This window comes from Drosophila yakuba, chromosome 3R, assembly GCF_016746365.2.
Source record: "Drosophila yakuba strain Tai18E2 chromosome 3R, Prin_Dyak_Tai18E2_2.1, whole genome shotgun sequence".
NCBI lineage: Eukaryota > Metazoa > Arthropoda > Insecta > Diptera > Drosophilidae > Drosophila > Drosophila yakuba.
The window spans coordinates 11,759,689-11,777,833 of record NC_052530.2 but is presented as its reverse complement, the minus strand read 5'-3'; the positions used below and the strand labels follow the sequence as shown (position 1 = coordinate 11,777,833).

At 41.0% G+C, this 18,145-nt stretch overlaps 2 protein-coding genes across 5 annotated transcripts; both read left to right on the top strand.

Moving 5' to 3' along the window:
• Positions 1-221: 221 nt before the first annotated feature.
• LOC6536486 (protein phosphatase PP2A 55 kDa regulatory subunit) lies at positions 222-12,734 on the top strand. Of its 3 annotated transcripts, none has more exons than XM_002097028.4 (5): positions 222-655; positions 5,033-5,278; positions 10,690-10,841; positions 10,904-11,707; positions 11,822-12,734. In XM_002097028.4, the coding sequence occupies exons 2-5, from the start codon at positions 5,104-5,106 to the stop codon at positions 12,188-12,190; spliced, it is 1,500 nt and encodes a 499-aa protein (XP_002097064.1). In that variant the 5' UTR covers positions 222-655; positions 5,033-5,103; the 3' UTR covers positions 12,191-12,734. The 3 variants fall into 3 exon arrangements, with proteins under 3 accessions (XP_002097064.1, XP_015047756.1, XP_015047754.1); XM_015192270.3 differs by lacking the exons at positions 222-655; positions 5,033-5,278 and adding exons at positions 5,676-5,783; positions 6,574-6,951; XM_015192268.3 differs by lacking the exons at positions 222-655; positions 5,033-5,278 and adding exons at positions 5,697-5,858; positions 6,574-6,951.
• Positions 12,735-12,886: 152 nt separating this feature from the next.
• Positions 12,887-18,141, top strand: LOC6536485 (protein Skeletor, isoforms B/C). Of its 2 annotated transcripts, none has more exons than XM_015192267.3 (6): positions 12,887-15,230; positions 15,587-15,812; positions 15,978-16,325; positions 16,396-16,949; positions 17,012-17,237; positions 17,297-18,141. In XM_015192267.3, the coding sequence occupies exons 1-6, from the start codon at positions 15,140-15,142 to the stop codon at positions 17,922-17,924; spliced, it is 2,073 nt and encodes a 690-aa protein (XP_015047753.1). In that variant the 5' UTR covers positions 12,887-15,139; the 3' UTR covers positions 17,925-18,141. The 2 variants fall into 2 exon arrangements, with proteins under 2 accessions (XP_015047753.1, XP_002097063.1); XM_002097027.4 differs by having other exon boundaries at positions 14,257-15,230; positions 15,590-15,812.
• Positions 18,142-18,145: the final 4 nt, after the last annotated feature.

Below are 18,145 nucleotides of genomic sequence, written 5' to 3'. Positions count from 1 at the left end.
GGAAAAATCCACCAAAGAGGTAATGAGAAATGCCCCGGGGTATATATGTATATTATTATATATTTTGGAGTTTACCTATATCTATAGCTAAATCTAGCTAGAAAAGACAGCATCTCCGCTGGGGAGCAGTGAGAGTGGGCAAAGAAATCATAGGCGCGCATTCGCACGGCGCGTTTCAGTGCTAATTTTAACGTCGTCGCCGACTGTTTCGCCTTATTGCCATTGCTGCCCTGCTGCGGTCTCAGTTTCCCCATTTTCCACTTTTCCACTGGCCGCGCGCACCGAGTTCGAATTCAATTTCAATTAGTTCACATTGTGCCTTTGTACGCCTTTTTGCCCGTCCATTGCTGGCTGTGTGATAACCAGAAACCAAAGTGCCAAAGAAGTGCAGTGCAATCGGATGTGCGGACAGGAATTCACCGTTTCACCGTTGCAACGCTTGAAGACTTGAAGAGAAACGAAACGATCTGAAAGTGATGAACGTGAAGAGGCCACAGAAATAGGAACCAAAAATAAACTCAAAATCAGAGTTCAAAAATAGCCCAGTGCATGGCAAATTATGAGATATCTAAAGACTGTCAATTAATAGCACTCTTGTGCCTGTGATTTGTGCGATATCTGCTGTTTTTTCGTTTCGTTTTCAGAAGCCTGCCTGGTGAGTTTGGTTTTTGATTTTGAAAATGTTTTAACATTAATATGCGCGTGGTTACCATTCAAATGCTACGAATATGGAAAGACAGCTGTTTCAATACCGCCGAAAGTAAAGTGGTGCTGCAAATATCAAGAGTTTAGCTGTTACGTCAACCTTTTGCGGGGGTCGGGGGGTATGCTATACCATACCATTGGAATCTCCAGTTTCTGTAGGCTAAGCACCCCCCCGCCAAATGGCCGCCCAATCTGAGCCAAAGCCCCACTGGTTGACGTTCTTGGCGGTTTTTGAGGTTAACAACATTTTCAGGCCGCTTTGTTGCGCTCTGAGCCAAACAATAAACAACTATTGACTCGCACTGGCCATGTTTAGCGAGCCGACTTACAAACAATTAATAGCTACTATTTTGTCACTTGCTCACTTTTATGCCAAAATATTTGCCTAAGCTGTTCGCATTAGCAAATCGAACAAATTGCTTAAAACGAAAAAAAAAGCAAAAAAAACAACGAAAAAGTAAGAAAACAACCATATAGCACGCGCATTTATCTTGATTCCGATTCCATGTGACTAAATCATTATTTGTGGGCTTATAATTTGTTTTTCCAACTGAAGTTTGCCTTACTCAACCGGGGTCCTGTACTCGCGGATTCTACATTGGTACAGTGGTCTACAAAATTAATCGACTATTTTTGAACTCCGTATAGATTTACCATCTAGTAGCGCTGAAATTTCTAAGTAAAATTAACATATTCGATTTGGTAAACAACGCAGACCGACTTTGTTTGCTTGTCAATACAAAGGTGGTAATAAAATAAAGTCCATAGGGTCAAGAGCAGGTTTTAATGATAGCGAGAAAAGGGTAAATCAGCACCTGGTACTAGCAATTTACACAGCACCCCAGGTGTATACTTATTTCATGAAGTAATTTACAGAATATCAACACGTTTTCATGAGGTATGGCACTAAAAATTGGTGAATTTCATCAGTGAAGTGTTTGCTTTCGTATACGAACGCCCACTGTATGAGGAATATAATATGAGATTGGTGTTTGTCAAATGCTAATTAGTTTCATTATATCTGCCAGCCACGAGTGCAGTGGGGTGAAGTTGGACGGGGGCCGTGAAGCGTATTAATTGGATGAGCCGAAACAGTTTGATAAGCACAATATTGCTTGCCACAGATCTGGATCTGGTCGGACATATGGTAGTAATCACGTCTGTCCGTCGAAATGTTTATCAATCCCACCCTCTTCCCCTTCCCCCAAAAAATAAGCACAAAAAGTATGCCACTCGGCTGCCGCCAATGGATGTCAAACTGAAGAGACACTTTGATGGACATATTATAGACAGTTCGGCAAGCGGGAGCATATGAAATGCTAAATATAAACAATGCCAGGTATAACTGTGCCCCCCCCCTTGCCCAATTACCCCCATTTTCCACACCCCCCTTCATTAAGGGGAAATGATGAAAACCAGGCGAGAAGGGTTGACAGATCCGAAAATAATCAAGGCAGCAAAGATTTGGCAGGCGAATTGCGTCTACCTGGTTGGACTTTGGATGGTGAGTGTGCCAAAGCCACGGGATTGGCCATCCCAGTGGGTCTCGTGTGGCACGTGTTCAGGTGGCTCTAAAACTGTTGCCCCACTTATTTTTAGCATCAGCAAATCTGTGGTTCCTGCAGGCAGGAAATAAGGCTTTCACTTATCATTAAACTTTATTCTGAACTTATTCGTAGTTTGATTTACACATTTTATATATCATTTATTTGTTTTCATTTGCTTGTTTTTTAGTATTTTGTTTGTTTTGAATTTGAAATTACGGAACAGCCTACGTTAAAACAATTTCACCTTCCTTTCAAAATGCGTAATGCCAATGAACATATGTATGTATGAAAATCTGCAAACAAAATTGTGTATTTGTCTAATTTTATTTTTGAGTTCCTTTGCGGCGCTTCCGCTGCTCGTCTTTGTCATTTCCCGAAAAGCAGAGTGAACTACAAAATCTCGCCATGATTATTTTCTTGAAAAATTCGCTATTTGTTTGCTATTGTTTTGGTTTGGCTGCTGTGTGTGTTTGTTATTCTGCTGCGTTTCGGTGGAACAGAGAAGCTGGCGCTTGTCTCTGCAGCCATTCACATATTCACATGCCACACACTTTTAATAGACCTTTCGTTTGATTTGTTTATTTTCGCATCTCTACTGTTCTGGTAGTTTGTTTTTAAGCCTCAGTGACACCTATGACGGAACAGTGAAAATGGGTTATAGTATATGAAAATGTATTATATGTGTATATTAATATTTAACTGTTCAAAAATATATGTCACAAAATAATTGATCAGATGGTAAATTTAGCTTTAATTATGTTGCAAATGAATGTTATAACAAATGTTAAAGTAGTACACAGGGCGTATACTTAATATTAGTAAATAGTTTCGTTTTAAAGTAATATTTAGCAAAATTTTACTGTTTAGTATTAAACAAATGCACAATAAAAATAATTTATGTAAAGCTGTTGCCACTTTGGTACTTCATAGCTTCCTTGAAAGAATGTTTTACAGAGCGTATACTTAATATTTTTCGAAGATGTTCGTAAATAGCAAAACTGTGCTTTCAGATATATAGTTATTTCTTGTAGTTCACCTCGCCTAGTGCCCACTGTACTTCCCATGCCGAAGCAATGGCAAGATTTTTAATTCGCGATTGGCTGCCGCACTCACGTTTCTACGGGTACGCGAGACATTGAAGACGCAGCCCATTAATTGGATTACAATTCTTCGCATTTTGCCAGTGTGGTTTTCTTTTGATTTGTTGTTCCACACGTTGCCGTCTGCTTCTTTCTTCTTGGCCATTAGTCATGCATATGTTGCGACTCTTCAACTTGTTGCGTACACCCGATTTTGCACATATGCCACACCTCGCCCGTCACCTCCCCCCTCCGCCCATTCCATATAGCCCATATATATCAATGTACATATGTATGTACATACATATCTACATATATCGCTCCTTTAATGAACGTGGTGGAATTTCGCCTTCATATTGTAACCGTATATCCGTAATGCGAAATTGTGTGAAATAAATCGTACACAGAAACACATGACAAAGTGTAAACAGACGAGGTCAACATAATAGAAGTGATCTTTTGGGCATGCTCTAACTATTTAATGCAGCGTTTAAATATTCATTTAAAATATTCTTTCACCTTTATAAATCTATTTCAAGTTATATTTCATTTTCATGAATAAATTGAAACTAAATGGGTGCAGAGTTCACGACATCAATAAAAAAATCTATATATCTTATCTAAAAAGGTTTGATTTACGTTTTTTATTGACTAATTTATTTACATTGGAATTTTTAATTGTAAACAATCCGTATCAAATTTGAATAAACGCGCCCTGAACTTATTTTTTGTACAAGTGTTTATGGAAAATTTAATAAAAACTGATCAATTAAATGTATTAAGTAAGTTGTTCACAACAACAACTATGAGAGAGGCGCTTTTTTTTAAATGCCTGGGGCTTTACTTTTGTTTATTTCACGAACTTTATGATTTTTTAACTATTTGTTTGACTTCTTCATTTGTAAATATTTTCTCAGATTTCTTAAATGGCTTTAGTTTGTTTTCGTGATCCTACTAAAGATGCGACCACAACGATTTCAGTGTACACATGTCCACAGAAAAGGCCACATTAAATATGTTTTTGTCTTTTACAATGTTTTTATTTTTCACTGGCTGAAATTTTCCACTCTGACGTTTTCGCGCTGCCTTCAGAGTTCAAAATCAAATATTTGGGCTGGAGATTAGCGAAATTGCCTTTTTTGTGTAATTGTTAATTGGAACGCCAGCCAGGCAGCCAGCATCTTTGCATTTGGCTATTAACCAGCCTCAAAGCAAAAATACGAAAAAATTCAGAATATTATTTCCGTGCTGATGGAGCGAAATAAATTTGATAGAGTTCAATAAAAAAAAAGAGGATCTACAAAAGCAGACGAGGCCAAAAACGGCGGACACACCTCTGAACTGACCAAAAACAAAAATAAATTTATTAAACACGAAGGCGGCAGGCGGCGGAATTTAATTCAAACCGAAAGCAGATGTTTTGTTCTGTTTTGCACGCAGGCGTAATTTCTAAAGTAAACATATGACAGGAGACGACGATTCATTTGCACAACCCATTTGTTTGGCAAAGGGTGAGGGGCTAGGTGCAGAGGGGAGGTGAGGGGAGCAGTGGTTGTGCGACAGGTGTTAATTGGCCGACAAATTCAAAAACACGCAGCCCGCTCATGCGATGAAGTCGGAGATTCATGCAAACATGCATTATACAACTGGTGTGTGTGCATCCAACACGCTAATAGATTCGACCATTCAATTTGCCTGCAGATCAACGCACGGATCCCGTCCGTCTTGGACCAGCCCATTGAGATACCCATCCGCCGGAAATCCAGTCCCCAATGGGTCGCTGGGGACGGCAGAGTCCGGTGCTGGAGCCGCCGGACCCACAGATGCAGAACACGCCCCCACCGCCCACTCTGCCGCCAAGGACGTTCATGCGGCAGTCGAGCATCACCAAAATCGGAAACATGCTGAATACGGCCATCAACATCAATGGAGCCAAGAAGCCCACAAGTAAGTTAACTTCATATATGTTGGGGTATAAAAATAGGCCATGGTCAGGCGGTAATGAAAATTGTATTGACAAATATGATCGGTTGTTGCTCAATATGACCTTAGCATAATCAATTTCCAAAATAGTTTGGGATATGTACTCTTTAGAGGGTATTTCATTTTTAGGTTGCATCTTGTAATGTGAAAGTGTCATCTAAAAGTAAATAGATAAAGGAATTAAATCAGAGCGTAAAACGTAAACAAACCTGCAGTTTCTAAAGAATGTTAACTTAATATTTAACAATTCAAAGTGCCCGCCAAATCACCGTTACCAATAACATTGGCGCCAACAGTCTGCTGTTACTCGCAAGCACTTTGCAACACCACCGCAACGCTGCTGACCAACACTGGGCAAATGCAACGCCGTTCGCACAGCGGCAATTCGGTAGCTTGGAACTCTTATTGTAAAGTGCGAAATTTGCAACAAAATTTGTACTTCCATTTGGCGTTGGATTTATCGCAATCCGTTAGTCACTAACTAAGTTAAAACAGCGAGCGGAGCGTGCGGGAGTGGTTCGGCAGCCGTGTAAATAGTGCAAAAGTGCGTGCGATAGCGAAAATCGAGGCGGAATGCCGCTTGTGCAAAACCAAAAGCCACACTCACTCGCATTCATATTAATATTACGACGCAACGACGAAGCAGTGCAGCAAAAGAGGCGGCAAAAACGGGAAGAAGAGGCAGCGCGCAGAATGTGAATCGGAAACAGAATCAGAAAACAGAAGCTTTTTTGGAAGTCTTATTTTCGGCATTATTTGATTTTTGCCTGCGTTTGTTGGGTTGTAAAAAATGGGGAATTGCATGCTTATCCCTTTTTCGATCACGCGGTTTTTACTCGCAGGCGTAAAGTAATAAGGCATCGCCACTATTTAGTGTTCTCATTTTGAAGGTTAGACTTCGCATATATTTTTTGCTCGGAATTCGCGATAAAACAAAGAGACAAAGCAAGCGGCGCAAACGTGTGTCTGCCTCAGTGTGTGTGTGTGTGTTTATGTGTATTTCGTATTTGTTTGGCAAAATGCAATAAATAATAATAATTGTGGATTAACTGGCAAATATCTCGTTTTATCGGTGTGAAGTAATTTTTTCGTATTTGCTCACAACCACCGGCTGCACTCGCTCTCTCTCTTTCGCTCGCTCGCACACACACACGCACGCACAAATGCACGTATAAAACGCACGCCAAAATTCTGCCGCTGCGCTGCCGTCGCCGACGTCGTCGTCGCGAACAAAAAAATAATTTCCCCTACTTTTGCAGTTCTTTCTTCCCCTCTACGTGCTTAAGTCGTGCTAACACACAAAAAAAAATACATAATTAAGAAAGGAATCAAATGCATAAACAACAACGGAAAATCAAAGTGTAATCAAAGGAATTAGTGAAAAGAGCGGCGAAGAAGAAGCGTAATAATCGCGCTCAACTTTTTGAAACTTCAAAATCGGCAGCTACAACAACAACACCACCCCCGTGAGAAAGAGACGGAGCTAGAGAGCGCGAGCGCAGCTCCTTTGGCCTTCTCCTTTTGTTCTTGTTATTTTTGTTGTCGCTCCGTTTTTCGTTGCTCCTAGTGCTGTTGTTGTTGTTGTTTTAGCTGCGGCTGCTTTAAGATCGACGCAAACTGTTCAACTGTCATGGCCGGTAAGTTTAATTCTCTCCTCTCCCTTGTTGCTGCTATTCTCCTTCTCTCCTCCTTTTTCTCTGCTGCTCTTCGCGTTCGTCACTCGCTTTTTGTGTGGGAACTGCCAACTTTTTTTGAACACCCTACAGTTGAGTTGTATAGGTTTCGTCGTAGGTTTGTAACTGCGAGAATTAGATCGTTGTGATTTATTTTGCCAACTTTAGTGACATTTTATTGAATTTTTGTATTTTTCCTTCTTTAATTCTTTTTTCTTCACATCTTCTAATAATCTAATTTCCATTTCGAGTTTTTATCGACATCAATTTATTACCAAGTCCAAATCGCAAGGGTATTTCACTCGATGTTTTGGCATTTCCTCGATCTATTTTCGCTTTTCTGATCATTTTGATGTTGGCATTAAATGCGCCCAAACAGCCAATAAACAAAGTCAGTGAGAAGTAAACAAACTAGTCAAAAGTCTCGAACGCATTCGAATAACAACTTTTCCCTATCATCTAGCATTGATCTTTGCACTTGAACAAAACGCCGAGAGCGACGTGAGCGGCATGCAAAACTCAAATTGACAGGCCCCCGCAACCCCTAATATATTTTTTAAACCGAAAATGAAACCTCGCCCCCCTAACTGCATTATCTATTACAAAAAAACATGGAACTAAAGCAACTCGTAAAGGTTAAGCACGATTCGTTACGACAACAGTATGCACCCGATAAGAGGATCAATACAGAGTACGATAAACGTGGGAAGGAAACATTTTGAACAACTTATTTACGCGCTTCCCTAAATATAAACTACATCCAATAGAATGCAAACAAATTTGTTATATTTTTATTTAATATGAATCCTATCTATGTTTAATGTTTTTGGATCCAACATCATTTTATTTGAATTCTCGAATTCCTTTGGATGGAACCCAAATACAAGGATAGGTTTCCAACATTGAAAGGACACTTTGCAAGAGTATAAAATTGATTTGGTGCACATGCTCGATACAAAGACAATTGCCATAATTAAATAATAAACAATTGCACAAAGTGCTGAGAATGCGGCGTACAAATTGGCTCGGTCAATAGATATAGAGCCCTCGAAACTGGATCGTGTTTTTTGCCATGTGCAAATTGAGTTAAAGTCGCAATGGACCAAAGGAAACCCCAACCACCCCCCACACCACCCCCTATGTTATTCAATTTCCTCCAAGTATATTTCCAGACAACGTGACGTCGCTCAGGTTTATAGACTTTTTTCGCCGCTTCATGTGATGTATGCATATGATGTACATTTGGCAATTTTTATGCAGTCCCTGTGTATCTGCAAGATACGCACAAGTGGACATGGTTTTCCTAATGGCCTGCACGTCTCTGGAAATTGAAGAACACACAATGTCGCCGAACAGACATTACATAAGTTTTGATGTTCTAGTCATGGGAATGAGAAATGCGGAGATTTCGAGAGGGTTAAGTAAAGAGGGGCAGATTGATGTGTGTCTTAGATTAGATTGGATATGGTAATTGACGGGGGGAATGGCGAGGTGCTATAGCGGCGAACGTTAAGGCTCTTTTGTGCTCAATTTGCAAAGCACACTTAAATTGCCCAAGAAGCCAAACAAGCTGAGATCATAACTAAACAACCAATCAATTATCGATTAGGTGGGGCCCGAACTATTCAGTTTCGTGGTAGACTTTACAAACAATTAGCTGAATGCGGATGATTTCAATAATATGGCAAATTGTTTCAAAGAAGCAATATGCCAAAATACCTTGCTCATTAATGAATCCCAACCAATACTCTTAATTGCTCAGTGGTTCAGCCATGCATATGAATTATTTGTGTAACGCTTTCCTTTGAGGAAACTCTTCCAACGCCGCTGCCAAAATAAAAAAGGATTTCCCTGCCGGATGTGCCCCGTTTACCACCCTATACTCTATATATTCACCTTGCCTTCTGTGTTTGTCAGTCGAGCAGTCCGTTCCACCATTCTCTAGGTCGTTCAGTTGTCCCGCTCTATAGCGTATATAGACTGAAACCGTGATATTGTAGATAGATAGGTAGATAGTATGGTAAAGTAGAGTATAGTGGCGTTTAGTAGTGGGGGGATGGGGAGCTGGAGCTTTGGCTTAGCGGCGACATCGCGTGGTTGTGTTAAATAATTGTGTCAATATTTGAGTTTCATTATTTTGTTCCATTTTGCGGGCGCTCATGAAAATCTACTTATCTCGTTATGTACGTTTATATACGCGATCTAACGAATAAATAAGCGAGCAAGAGCAATTTTACAGATTGCCTTGTTTTTCCCCATATACTTCCTAGGGAAAATGCTACAATTATTTTTTAATTGGTGCCATACGAACTAATTAGGTGTTTCGCAATCTTATGTGGTAATATCTTGGCATAGTCTAATTTACAAGTTTACAAGCAATAGGAACTGAATATGTCATATTTAAGTAATTTGACTTATTTGCCAATTTGTTGAAATCGCAGAATTAAATTGCACAAAGCTGAAACACTTTTGTTTTCATTTGTGCATTTACGACGAGTTCAATGACTCAACACCTCTAAATGGCTGTCCGCGTTTGCGTGGGCGTTTGCGAAGCTGCCACATATAATAGGAACTATAAATAGTCGCAGTGCTGCGAGATGTGAGCAAAAGCAGTTGAGTTATGACTGACTAATTGGGCGACTGACTGCCTTTGATCCTATTACAGTGCAGATACCCTACAATGCGCCCATCCAGTCGGCATCAATACAATTGCTGCGCCTCGTCAATCGCATTGTGACGTCGTCAATGGCAGCAGGAAAATGCCAACAGACTGGCAATAGGCAGTGGATAATGAGGTCACAGCACATGGGACTGGGCTGGGCAAGGGCTGTGCCAGAGAAATCAAACAAACAAAGCCCAATGAATATTTGGGAATGTAGAAAAAATTGCTAAAATTCGCACACAGCCCCCAGACATGGGGGCCAAAAACAAAAAGGCAATGGCAGATACAAAGCGAATTGGAGTACAGTGGGCATGACAAACATTTTATTCGTTTTCTTTATGAAGATTGTAATGATGCCGCAGGCACAATCAAAGCTTTTATTTATAGGTTATTACTTTCGATGAGTTGTTGTATGAATTTCCTGCAAAATTGACTAGAAAATTCCACAAATTAAGATAAACCACGTACTGCATCCCACTGTTTGTGAAAAGGGAAACACATTTTCCAAATGAAATGCTCCCATTATGGAATATCAGTGTATAAAGTGGGGTTTCCGAATAAGGAGGACAGCAGCAACGTCATCGTTTACACAACGTACCGCAATCGCTAAAAGTGGCTGTGCAGAGAGCGAATGGCAAACAAGGGGGAAGGGAAAAGGGGCGTGGTTGTGGGCTAAAAGCAGCGAGACAAGGAAACGGAAAGAAGAATATTTGGCCAAGAGATTAAAGGGCTTTAAAGACAGGCAGACGGCAGACCGGCGTGGAAGGCCGAGTATGGCGTCATTAGCAAATATTTGGGCAGGCCCAGGATACCGTCGTCATAGTTGGTTGTCCTTCCGCTTGCCAGCCATGTATATACGAGTATATGTTCTTTTGAACATGTATGGGCTCGGGAGAAAATCAAACGTTACACTTAGTTTCATGTGCCGCCAGCCTTTTCAGTTAGTTGTCCAATCGAATTGCCATTCAGTGGATCGAACTCGAGCTGGCCGAAGGTGTCAAATTGAATACTCATCATTTGGTCCTGCTCTGTCTTTTCAGGTAATGGAGAGGCGTCTTGGTGCTTCTCACAGATTAAAGGCGCCCTAGACGATGATGTCACGGATGCAGACATCATATCCTGCGTGGAATTCAATCACGATGGCGAACTGCTGGCCACTGGTGACAAGGGCGGTCGCGTCGTCATCTTTCAGGTAAGTGAACAATGTTTTATGCAATCGTGACAATATTTAATATATATATGCAACTATTGCAGCGTGATCCTGCCTCAAAAGCCGCCAATCCGCGACGCGGCGAATACAATGTCTATTCGACATTCCAATCGCACGAGCCTGAATTCGACTACCTCAAGTCTCTGGAGATTGAGGAGAAGATAAACAAGATCCGGTGGCTGCAACAAAAGAATCCCGTGCACTTTCTGCTCTCGACCAACGACAAGACAGTCAAATTGTGGAAGGTCAGTGAGCGTGACAAGTCGTTCGGCGGCTACAACACGAAGGAGGAGAACGGACTGATCCGGGATCCACAGAATGTAACGGCCCTCCGAGTGCCCTCCGTGAAGCAGATACCACTGCTGGTGGAGGCCTCCCCACGGCGCACCTTCGCCAATGCACACACCTATCACATTAATTCAATAAGCGTTAACTCGGATCAGGAGACCTTCTTGTCGGCCGACGACCTGCGCATCAATCTGTGGCACTTGGAGGTGGTCAACCAGAGCTACAACATTGTCGACATCAAGCCAACCAACATGGAGGAGCTAACAGAGGTGATCACGGCGGCCGAATTCCATCCGACCGAGTGCAATGTGTTTGTGTACTCGAGCTCTAAGGGCACAATACGATTATGTGATATGCGTTCGGCGGCACTATGCGACCGGCACAGCAAACAGTTTGAGGAGCCCGAGAATCCAACGAATCGCAGCTTCTTCAGCGAAATAATTAGCTCCATCAGCGATGTGAAGCTAAGCAACTCGGGTCGCTACATGATCTCCAGGGATTACTTGAGCATCAAAGTGTGGGATCTGCACATGGAAACAAAGCCCATTGAGACCTATCCGGTTAGTACCTTCATAGTATAGAATGTGTTTCTCAAAGGTAGAGGTATCTGCAGAGTTTTTAAATCATATGCCATTTATTAAGGAGCCATACTAATTTCACCGCTTTGTTTACAGGTCCATGAATACCTGCGCGCCAAGCTGTGCTCGCTGTACGAGAATGACTGCATCTTCGACAAGTTCGAGTGCTGTTGGAACGGCAAGGACAGCTCAATAATGACCGGAAGTTACAACAACTTCTTCCGCGTCTTCGACCGCAACTCGAAAAAGGATGTGACGCTAGAGGCGTCCAGGGATATCATTAAGCCGAAGACGGTGCTCAAGCCACGGAAAGTTTGCACTGGCGGCAAACGGAAGAAGGATGAGATCAGCGTGGACTGCCTAGATTTCAACAAGAAGATCCTGCACACCGCCTGGCATCCCGAAGAAAATATCATCGCCGTGGCTGCGACCAATAACCTATTCATATTTCAGGATAAATTTTAGCCAACACTCTTCACAAGAACCACACCATACGCCACAATCACACAAGCAACTTTATCTACAGAAACACCAAGAACTACGATCACGTCTCATTCTAATGTTAAATCAATCGGTTTGTTTCAAAATAGTTTTCAAATTTCACTTGCAATTAAATTGTTTGCCTAACACCATTACCTCAGGCCATTACCCTTCATCCGCATCCCTTTCCCCCTTCCCGACCCCCGAAAAAAACCAAATTCAAGTAACAACCTTACATCATACATAATGCCATAGCAAAAGCTTTGTAATGTATTTCTACGCTGAATGCGTGTAACGAGAAACAATACCAGAAACTTAAGAGATGGAAACAAATTTTTTATACATTACATTTATAAATAGTAAAGCGTATATTTGATTTCATGTAGCGCAATTCAAAAAAAAACCACAATAAGAGTAATATATTATGATAGCTATTGATTTCCCCGAAAATTTTTGTATAATTAGCGCCAGCGCCGAAGTATTTGTAATAAAAGATAATAATATACAACATAAAAAGAAAAACATAAAATGCATGTTGTAATATTTTTTCTGTTCGCTTGTTAAGTTTACGATGAAAAGTCAAGAAACATATGCGCCCTGTTTGCTCTACTTTATAAATATAGACTAAACACGAATTTCCGATTGTTTATTCGTTTGACAACGTTCATTCCATGCAAAAAGCGACGATAGGCCCTTGGAGCTTGTCGATCGACTATGTCTCATTTTAAATCTCATCTAAAGCAACCAACGTTAGCAATCGAACAGCCGGAAGTTGTCTCAGTCAAACCAATTTAAAATGCTCATTTAAACACTTAATCCAATGCTAGACCAGAAAGCAGAAGTCAAAGATGAGGCGAATGCGGAAGAAATAAATGCATTGATAACGTATGCATCGCAGTTAATTGATACATACATATACATATAAAACGCAGCCTAAGTTTAAAATACAAATTAGTGTTCTCAATTTGTTTAATTTAAAGTCTATCTGAAATGAGAGAAACAAGTAAAACAAAAACCAATAAAATAAAAAGAAAACACTATTTTTATACGCTACATTTAAGCTAAGTATTGCTACTTTTAGTTCAACTATGCGTGCGTGCGTCCAAGACCAATTCTCACATATAGTCTATCTGCCCCCTTGGCCCCGCCCCCTTTTTCATCGGTCAACGACTTTTCCAGCGTGTTTACTGTTTTGTAAAGTTTCTTGTATTCATTGTCATGTTTTCCATAAAGAACTATAAACAAAACTGAACCATTTTTATAGGTTATCTAGTGTCTAGTGTTAACAAATAAAAAAACAAACAAATAAAATTTATAAACACAAACCTTAAATGGAAGTAAAAGTAAATTATAATATACACCATGCGCTGAAAATGTTAAACGACAAAATTCTGAAAAATGTACGGCAGCAAGTTCAAAACACTGAAATGTAAACGCATAAAATGATGAAATAAAAACTAAAACAACATAAATTGTGCTTCTTATGAGAATAATGATATATTATTAATATTGTATTTTCAATAAACTAGTTATACGAGTGCGGAAAATGCGGCGGGATAGCAGATATAAAAGAGAGCCTAAATTGTTTAGAAAATAAGAATTCAGTGAAAATTGGTCTAGACCCTGAGTGAAAATCGTATACAATTTTTTCAGACTTTCGATACAAATGTTTTGGTTGCCAATTTTATGTTTTTATCGACGATCCTCTTATTAAATTTTGTTTGCAACGCACACCTTTATTCATATATCTTTGACATGCCTTTTTGTAAATAAAATCGCAACCACAAAAAAGAGATAACTTAAAACGAAAACATTATTCATTAAATGAAATAAAATCCAACGCAGTCGAGTAGAGAAAAACTGTTGCAATTGCTGTTTAAATAAAAACGCAAACAGACGACAAATTGCAATTGATTAGTTTTAAAAACATTGAATTGCTATTCAAAATAAAGATCTAATAAAAGCAAACCTAAGGAATAAAGTTTAGTTTTGCAAGCAAGAAAATTGTGAAAAATAATAAAAGTGTGTTTTATTTCATTTTTAAGATATGTATGTAGGCTTTCATGATCCGAATGCCTATAGAAACAGGTTGTACCAGATGGCTACATTTACCCTGATAAGAACTCTGATCAAGAAAATGTATATAAAAATACAATATCCAATGGGGTCAGTAACATGGATACCGCAATATATACATAGTTATATTTATTTATGCGTGATAATGCCACATAGGAGTAATTATTCCCAAGAATATTATAAAAATCTCTTTCAGTACTCATGTGGGAAAAAAATATTGTGATACTATTTTGGAACTTCTCAAGCGCACCTCGCGTATTCCGTATGCAGCAAGTACCGTTACGGCCACTCTTGGCCATTTCAATGCCAATCACGCATGCGCACAGCTCAAGAGAAAGATGCGGAGAGCAGTGTTCACTTAACATTGCCAAGTCCACGACGTCGGAACTCCGAAAGAAACCCAAACCGAAATAACGGCGGCTTAAAGTCTCAGTTCACTCTGATCGCTGGGACAGTGCGGTTCGGTTTCGACTTGGTCTTTGAGCGAGGGCTTTGGAAAAAGTGAAAAATATATATAAAAACGCCGGAACTGTTGCCTAAACCTGTTTTGGCCAAGTGAACACAACAACAATAGCAGCGAAAACGCATGCAAGTGACGAAACGACCTTAAGCAAAAGCAAGAAAAAATTATAAATAATTTACTTGGCTCTCAATTAAAAAAATTAAACATATATATTTGGAAATCTGACCATCTTCAGTGACGCAGCGGAACCGGGAAAAAACCCAGTATGCAAAATGCTGCAACGTGAATAAGCATTAAAGATTAAATCGATTCAAAAATTTGTGAAAAAAATAAAACGTGGCTTAGGAAGTGGGAGTGATACAAACCAGATCGGGATAACAAAGGAAACGAATAAGATGACATTGAGCAGCAGCGTTCTTTGTCTGCGATTGCAGCACCATTTATTACTGGTTACTTTAACGATTTTCCTGCTTCTCCCCGCCGCCTGTGAGTTAACTAGACTACACTGCAAACTTGATAATAACAAGAAAAACGAGGCAAACTGCAAAAGAAAGAGAAATTTGTACTGGCGTTACGCTCCAGACGGGGCGAAAACAAATTCACTTTCGTGTAAAACTAGAGAAACTGGTCTAGTCTTGGATTGGTCTCTCAGAGCTCCCGCCAGGGGGCGCCACCTGGCCCAGTGGCAGTAAATCAGAAGCCGAATTGCTGGCTTATTAGTCAGAGCGAAAATCCGAAAAATCCAAAAAACAAGTTTGTTGTCACAGTCTTTCGTTTGCGATTTGTTTTCAATGTTTTTGTTTTTGCCGGCATCAAATTTACTTAATGATTACTTATTCAAGTAGTGGCTCAGAACGAAGAGGAGGATGGTCCGTACCGTGGAAAATATCTGGGCAAACTGAACTCTTACCATCATCAAGTGTCCGGCGATGTGTACGCCGTGAACGAGTACACCTTTCTCATTGTGGGCTTCAACTACGACGGCAACGGGGCGGATACGTTCTTCTGGTCGGGCGCCAGTAATCGGCCGGGACCGCAGGGATTTATTGTGCCCGATGAATTTGGCAAGTAAGTGTAAAAATATATAATACATCTATGGAAAATTAAGAGGAGGCATCTGTGGAACTAATTCTTGTAAGAAATTACATTCCATATATCCAGTAATTTTGTAGAATGTTTTCTTTGCAAATATTAAAAATGTATATAATATATACTACAAAATGCTAACCGTAGAACCAACATCCTGGATCGCTATCACAACAAAGACTTCACGCTGACACTGCCGGATCGAAAGAAGATAACCGAAATCAAATGGCTGGCGGTCTACGATCTGAGCAGTCAAAACAACTTTGGGGACGTTTATATACCCGAGGAGTTTGAACCACCGATGAGCCAATTGGCAGGTACCTTCTCCAAGCGCAGTCACAATGTAAGCAGTAGCACCATCGAGATCCTGGACTCGAAGACCATTCGCATCAAGGAATTTACCTACGATGGGCTTGGCAAGAGGACATTTTTCTGGACTGGAGTAGGGCCACAGCCTTCTAGTCGTGGGAGCAAGTTGCCAGATGAGCGAGGATAGTAAGTGTTTCTAGAGATATAAAATAAAGAAGAAGTTAACTACAAACCCATTTAAATAATGATCACTCAGCCTTGATCCTATTAGAGCGTACAACAAGGAGACCATAGAACTGGAGCTGCCTGGAGATAAGACTATCTTTGACATCGATTGGATCAGTGTATACGATGTGGCTGACAATGAGAACTATGGTCATGTGCTGTTCAACGATAAACTGAACGTTCCACCATCGCTAGTGAAAGTAACACCTTTCGAATTCTCGCTGCCCAATTGCCGGCAGCTACACAAGGATATGCAGGTGTCCTGGGAGGTTTTCGGGCCACAGATCACGTTTCAACTATCCGGTCAGGTGGACCAGAAAGATTACATGTCCTTTGGCATTTCCGGATCCGATGTATCCAGCCAGATGATTGGCTCCGATGTCGTGGTGGCCTACATAGACGACATTAGGGGCTATACCGTGGACTACAATATCACTTCGTTGGCACCGTGCGTTCAGGTTTTGGGCCAAAACAAAGGAGTTTGCCGGGACGATGTGGTTGGTGGACTGGATAGCTTCCAGTTGAATACATACAGTCGCAAGGATGGCATTAATACGATCAGTTTCAGGCGCACCCTCAAGTCATGTGAGTTTTTTATCATTCGCCCCATGATTTGTGCTCACTGATAAAGCATTTACACATTTCAGCCGATGATGGCGATAAGGAGATCTTCCTAGACCGCAGCAACTACGTGGTCTGGGCATTTGGTCCGTTGGATTCGAACAACGAGCCTGCCTTTCACACTTACTATCCCAAGAGCGATATAGTAATTGACTTTAACACCACGGAGCCGGTCAATGATTGCTTTGCGTTTACAAGGAGAATGGAGACGACTAATCCCCCAACGTGGGAGCGAACCAGGATAACAGATGCGTAAGAATACCATCTTCTTCTGCATAGATGAAATGTTTATATAGTTAACTATCTTCCAGAACTGTACGCACCTTCAATGCCTACTTGGGACCCTCTGGGGGACTTCGTGGCTATCAGGGACTGACGAACCATGTGTCCAGTGGCTTGGCCTGGTACATCAATGGCTACATGATTCCAGAACTTTACCTAAAGCGTGGCCTGACCTACACCTTCAAGGTCAGGGGTGGCAATAATCCCCACTCCCCGGAGCACTATCATCCGTTGGTCATCACTGATGATCCCCAGGGTGGTTATGACCGACTGTCGGATGCGAAGCAAAGTGAGATTCGCGTATTGGCCGGCGTTGAGTTCACCAGGAGAGGCAGACCCAAGCCCACGGCTGCTGGTCCGCTGTGCCTGTCCAGATATCCGCCAAACAGTGATCGTCGCCTGGATGATAACTTCCCCACCTTCAAGAAGTTCAATCGGTCGCTGATCACCGAGTGTGTGGATGGGGAACCGGCCCTGTTGGAAATCACACCGAATATCACGTGGCCGGACACTGTGTACTATAACTCCTTTACCCATGGCAATATGGGCTGGAAGATTCACATCGTGGACAGTTATACCAACCTGAAGAGCGGGGCGATGGGCCTATCCTGGTCCTTGTGCATCGTCCTGCTGCCGTGGCTCGTGCTCCAGAACTGACTGTTTTCTCATCCTTAGATTCTCCTACCTAGTGTCTTAGTCTAAATTAAGCAGTCACAATCTATGTATTTAATACGCGTGTGTAGAATGTATGCTAAATGTTGTGTATATTATTATTTATATGGTATTTAAATACAGAACTGTGTTGTACTTTAGAATGAACCATGAAGTTTTCATGCGACAAAAGTTAACTAAAATGTATTATCCAAAAACAAAAGCCC